At 44.5% G+C, this 6,000-nt stretch overlaps 1 protein-coding gene across 1 annotated transcript; it reads left to right on the top strand.

Moving 5' to 3' along the window:
- The first annotated feature begins 612 nt into the window (after nucleotides 1-612).
- On the top strand, nucleotides 613-5,750 carry LOC117000471 (nuclear autoantigenic sperm protein-like). The gene is given in 10 exon segments (XM_033068114.1): nucleotides 613-763; nucleotides 1,654-1,730; nucleotides 1,859-1,932; nucleotides 2,851-3,039; nucleotides 3,257-3,328; nucleotides 3,331-3,422; nucleotides 3,827-3,880; nucleotides 3,972-4,043; nucleotides 4,948-5,079; nucleotides 5,578-5,750. Coding segments are annotated over 10 exon segments (954 nt in total). The 5' UTR covers nucleotides 613-625; the 3' UTR covers nucleotides 5,632-5,750.
- The last annotated feature ends 250 nt before the right edge of the window (nucleotides 5,751-6,000 follow it).

Below are 6,000 nucleotides of genomic sequence, written 5' to 3'. Positions count from 1 at the left end.
TAGACTAGTGAGTTCACAGGCTCTCAGTGCCCCTGCTAATCAAGCTCCTGTTCTGGAATTAGCCAGAGGTTGTGATACAGGAACTGTGGGACTTCAGCCTGTGACCAGCCACTGCTCTGGAGTTATTAGCCATATTCCTTCACTGCACATTTTCCCAAATGTCTTCTGCTGGTAGAACAGATGATGTGGTGCTCTTGCAGAGTGTCAAAAGTCAAATTAGTTCTACACAAGAAGAGGTTCATTAACACTGACACTTAAATGCCTGACATGAGGATCATGAACTCAAAAACAGACTAATTTGTGTGCAGCTTGGCAGCTATCTTGCTGAAAACACTTATTTTCTGTAGCATGAAATTCAGCAGCTGGCCAGTGCCTGTAAGGCTGCTCAGGGTCTCGTGGCTTCAGTGAGAGCTGACAACAGATTTGTGAGAATTAAATTCTATGTAAGTTTTTGTTGTGGATAGTAAGAAGTTGAACTTAAGGACTGCTTTAGTCTACAGTGCTGAACAGTTCCAGCAAGATGGCTGCTGATGCTGAGACTTTAATGTATCTCTTCTTCTTTCATCACACCTCTAACCTGTCACTGGAAGGATAAGGGTTGGATAAACATATTCTGCCTGACTCCATGTTGAGCAAGCACAGTAACCAGAAGTGTCCTCATGCAACTACTTGCCTTCTAGAAACAGAAGAATCTGAAGAGGAGGATAAAGAAAATGATAAAGCTGAAGATGATAAGGAGAATGAATTGACAGTGGAAGACAAGGTGAGGTTGCTGAGGTCCAACACCATTACTCATGGAAGGATGCAGTATTAGGCTTAAATGATAGCCTTCTAAAAGCTCAAGTGTGTTTCATTTAGTTCTGTGTAGGAGAATACTTCTGAAAGCCAATATTGCTTAGGAATGTCCAGTGTTAGGCCTAGTCTGCATTGTAGCATCTGCCTGGCTGTGTCAGTAAACTCGGGTTTGTTCAGCTGCTCTGACACAAATGCTTGTGGTGTGCTGAGCTAACATGGCCTGGTGGTGCAGGGGAAGGCAGAGAGCTGTTCCAGCCTGTCACTAGAGTTACTTGGAACAGTTAATTCTCTGCTTGTCTGGTTGTTTTACTGTGCATGTTGAAGTCTCCTGGTCCAGTAAGCTGATTGGGATGGGAATTGTTTGAGAAGTGTGGTGCTCATCAAACCTGAGATGTACATCAATGTAGCAGTCAAAATGCCTGGTAAAATCTGCTGCCCTGTAGAGTGGCACTAATCATGAGATAATTGTCTCTTCCTTTCTCAGACTACTCTAAAAAAACTCAAAGGCTCATTAAAAAAAAGCTGGACTGCCAACTTAATTTGATTCATCTAAAGAGAACCTTAACCAAGGCCTTGCTCTTGAGATAATACTGGTGCTTGGTGCCCTGTTATTTCTGGAAAAAAAATTAACATATCACAAAACAATGTGAGCTCATGTTCCATTGAAACACCTTTACTCCAGGCCAAGTTATGGTTGATGCAATAACTTCTGCATATTCTTTTTTTTTTTTTTTCCCTACTGGTGCAATGTTTACCTCTTGCAGAAACAGATTCCTCGATAACACTGGTTGGGAATTTAGTGGTGGTGTTTGATGTGATCTAGTCACTTAATCTGTCATGCATTTCTGGTCTTTACAGGAAAGTGAGGAGGATGAAATTGGCAATCTTGAGCTAGCCTGGGACATGCTGGAGTTAGCGAAAGTCATTTACAAGAGGTAAAGACTGAAGTTCTAATCTGGGTATATACCACAGAAACTCAATGTAAATTGGATGGTGGCCTAGCCAGTTAGAGAATGTGGCATGCTCTGATTAGGATTTGAAAACGTTTTTGTTCTTGCTGTAGACAAGAAACAAAAGAAGCTCAGCTCCATGCAGCTCAAGCTCATCTGAAGTTAGGAGAAGTTAGCATTGAATCTGGTAAGTAATGTTAATTCTTGTGTCCAAAGTGCTTGGTTCTACTTTCTGTTGTTGGGTTTTGTACTTTAAAATAAGCAGATGTGAGTTAAGGCTGTCAAGATGAGAACAAATTAGACTGATGGTGATAGTTGCAGCCACGTGAGAAGCTTTGGAAGTAATAGTTGGTGCCTTAAATAGGATAGTCTGTGCTATTGCAGACAGTGGAAAAAAAAGGTTTCAGTAAGAAGTGTGTTGCCAGATCACAAACAGCCTTGTGTTCTGCTTTCTGAAATGACCAAACCTTTCTGAAATTGTCATGAAAAATAGTTGAGTCTCTTAGACCAATTCCTGGTCTGGTAAGACCCTTGTGTTACATAGCAGAGAAAAGTGGAAGCAAGCCTTGTGCCTTGTAATGTCTCAGTTGCCTTTCATTTAAAAAGGTATTTTAATGTCATTAAATCCAAATGTATGCTTTCTCTGGAGCAGGCATTGGAAATAATCCAACAGGTTTCTGGAGCAGGGCTACACAGCAAGAGTTGTGTCTTATGTCACTAGAGCACATTTGGGGAGAGCTTGGCAGGAAGGTGGCACTGTCCTTAGCTCCAGATCCGTGTTGCAGTTGTGACCAGTTACATTCAGTTCCTGGTAGAAGGTGAAGCAGGAGGATTTGGTGCCTGCTGTGACTTGGCTGCTCAGTTTTCTGTGCTGAAGTTGGAGCACTTGTGAGAGAACCAGAGAGGAGCTGGCCTAGACAGCCTCTCAGGGGAGCAGAGTTGTCACCTGATCTGAAAGCAGCCCAGCACTGCTGTGTTCAGTGGTGGTTCTGTTTGCAGACTGTATCATGTGTACCAAAACACAGAGTGACCAAACCAGGGTTTAGATGGTGCTGCTGTGGATAATTACTGAGGTTTGTAAAGACCTTGGGGCTTTCTCCTGTAGAAAACTACACCCAGGCAATAGAGGAGTTCCAGGCCTGCCTGGCCCTGCAGCAGAAGTACCTGGAGGCTCACGACCGGCTCCTGGCTGAGAGCCACTACCAGCTCGCCCTGGCCTACCACTACAACAGCGACTTCGACGAGGCCGTGCTGCAGTTTGGGAAGTCCATGGAGGTCATAGACAAGAGACTGGGTACGTGGAATTCTGAAGCTGCCTCGTGAGTTTTCACAAGGCAAAGTAGTGAGGTGTACTCATTTCCTGCTGTGTTGTGTTTTATCTGAAAGCAGTGACAGCCTGCAGCAAGAGCGGGATTGTTAAAACTGTTTGTTAGCAGATAATTGCCTCTGCATGGTAACTGGACAGTTACTTTGTCTCAAGGTGTTTTGCCCTGATAACTGTTTCATCCCAGCAATACTGACTGAGCGAATAAAGAAGGCAGACACTGGGTCCCCTGAGGACGAGAAGGAGATAGAGGAGCTGAAGGACTGCTTCCTGAAATTAAAGAGAAGATAGAAGATTCAAAGGAGTCACAGAAGAGTGCAAAAGTAGCTGAGCTAGGACTGAAAGCAACTCTGGTGAGTGTGTCCTATGGTTTCCTTTTGACCCAACTCTTCTTCCAGTGGAACTTAGTGTAAATCAGTAATGGGATGAGCTCAGATTTGATCAGGTGCTGGTGGTTGCTCACAGGTGTTACCAGGCTGTGGTTGTGAGAAGGAAACTGAGGCAGCTGACGTCTGAAGAGGATATTTACTAAGAGCCCTGATACTAATTGTTCCAAATTAAACAGGAATTTGTAGACTTCTGTGGCATTTAATGTATCAGTGCTAGAAATTATGGGCAAATGTGGAGTGCACCTTGCATCTTTCCTGTGCAGAAGAGCAGAATCCAGTGTTGGGATGTGAAGGACTTGGGCTTTCTGTATCTCACTAAGTTCACATGTATCATTTGCCACAGTCTGGTTTTTTCTGCTTTTCTTAAGGTTGGAACTACATCTGGCTTTGCACGAAGTGAAGACAGTGGTTCTGTGTCCACAGTAAGTTAATCTAAATGAATGTTATTATTCTTGTCTGCTCCAAAGATTACTGTTTGTGTTTGCTCATGTGTCCATGTCTGTCTTGTAACAGATTCCAGTAAGGAAAGGAGCTGATGGTGCATCTCAGTGTGTAACAGACATCTCTCATCTAGTCAGGAAAAAGGTGAGTCCAGAAATGACTTGTTAGACAAGCAGTTTGCTGAAGTACCACTGGCTTGCTCTGTGTAATTGGATTTGTCTTAAAAGTATTTTTATTTTGCTTAGTTGTATAATGGAAAAACACTCCAAAAGAAAAACCAGCAGTGTATGAAACTCCTTTCCACTGGGAGCCAATTAGTCTGGGAACCATTTGGCCTCCAGGAGACCATTCTTGGTGGTTCAGCACCCTGCCTGACCCACGCTGATGTAAATCTGACCTGCTTGTGTGGCTCCTGCAGGTGTTCCCTGAACAGGAACTTCCTCTGCTGAGGACCCTCAAGAGCAGCAGGGTCACCTGCAGATCTCAGAGAAAAAGCAGGCAACCAGGCTGAGCTGGGTTCCTTTCTATCCAAAAGGAAATTGGGACTTGGACAATAGTAAAGCCATGCTGGTGGTAATGGTAAACTGCCTCTTAAAGAGATCAGCTGTTGAGAACTTGGTTCCTTTAAGTGTTATGAAATGTTGGCTGATAAAAACTAAGATCTTGTAGGGGATACTCTCAGTTTTATGTTGCCTCTGTTGCATCGGCTGGTCAGTTCAGGTGTGCCTGGAGTGATTGGGAGCTGCTTTAGGTGATTTCAAGTGTTGTAGATGCCCTCAGTCTACCCTGGAACTGTTACAGGCTCAGTGATTGCACCTTTCCTTGCCAGACTGTAACTAAGGATAACTCAGCTCTAGAGATCCTGTCACCCACAGTGTCACTGTGGTTGAGACCTCAGTGTCAGAGCCTCAAACTGGGGAGTCTGTCCTGAGCCTGGCAAGCAGAGGTTGAGTAGATGATGTGCAGTGATATCTAATGCTAAACTTCACAAAAGTATTTAAACTTTGATTTGTACTTAGTGAGGATTATAAACAATTTTTTTCTTCAGAGGAAACCAGAGGAGGACACTCATCAGGGAGACAACGAAGCCAAGAAATCTAAACCAGAACCAGCTGTCAATGGTGGTGGTGGGAACCCTGTCCCCAGTGGAAATGAGGTTGTGGAAAAAATGGAAGAGGAGGTGGGCAGCTGAGCCAGGAGTCTGGGCCGTCTTTTTTATTTTATTTCTCCTGCTCTCTGTTCAGGGATGGTTCTGTGCCTGGTAGATGTTCTGGTTTTATTGCCTGCTCTCCTTTAGAAGGTTTCCCAGATGAGATGAAGATTCCTAGTGGGCAGGATGCATGTTATGCTGTGTTGCTGACCTGTGTAGGCTGGACATACCCAGCTGTGGAGCCTTGGCACCTGTGGGGTGGGACAGAGACAGGTTCTGGGTGGTTTTTTGCTGGGCTCAACTCCAGCACAGGGTCTTCCCCTAATTTTTAATGTTCTTGGGTTTGGTTACTTACCCTGGGCTGTACTTGTTACTGTCAATGCTTTAGGGTAGTGTTGGGCTCTGGAGGCTTGCAAAGCTCACATTGTTAAGTCTTCAAATTACAGAACTCTTGGGCTGCTGCATGAGTTGGTGCTGTAAGAGACTGTATCTTGTCTTTTAAAAACAAACCCTTATCTTCTCTTTTAGACAGAGAAAAGGCCACAAGCAGAATCAGGGGCTGCAGTTGAAAGCACAGTATGATAATGATTCTTTAACCTTGGACACTCCTCTCCTTACAAGGAAAATGGTTTTGTATATAGTGTATTTTTTCACTTTTTGGCAACTTTTGTATGACTTCAATAAAGATTGTATGCAAATGGTCTCTGTCTTGACCTTCATCCTGTGACAGGTTCCAGCCTCTGCTCCTGACTGTCCCCCTTGGCTGCAGGTCTCAGCCCTGGCCTACTGCTGAGCTCCTGCTTCCTGTAGCTTCAGCATTTCCACCCACACCTGCCTCTTAGGCAGGAGCAGAGGGTTGGATGGGTCAGGCAGGGCTGGCTGCTGCAGGGAAGGAGAGCATTGCCTGAACTTCACTGTGTTGTCCAGGGATTTGAACTTCTTCCCTTCTGC

Source organism: Catharus ustulatus, chromosome 9 (assembly GCF_009819885.2).
Source record: "Catharus ustulatus isolate bCatUst1 chromosome 9, bCatUst1.pri.v2, whole genome shotgun sequence".
Taxonomy (NCBI): domain Eukaryota; kingdom Metazoa; phylum Chordata; class Aves; order Passeriformes; family Turdidae; genus Catharus; species Catharus ustulatus.
Note: the sequence above shows the minus strand (reverse complement) of the source record. Positions and strands in the feature narration are given on the sequence as shown.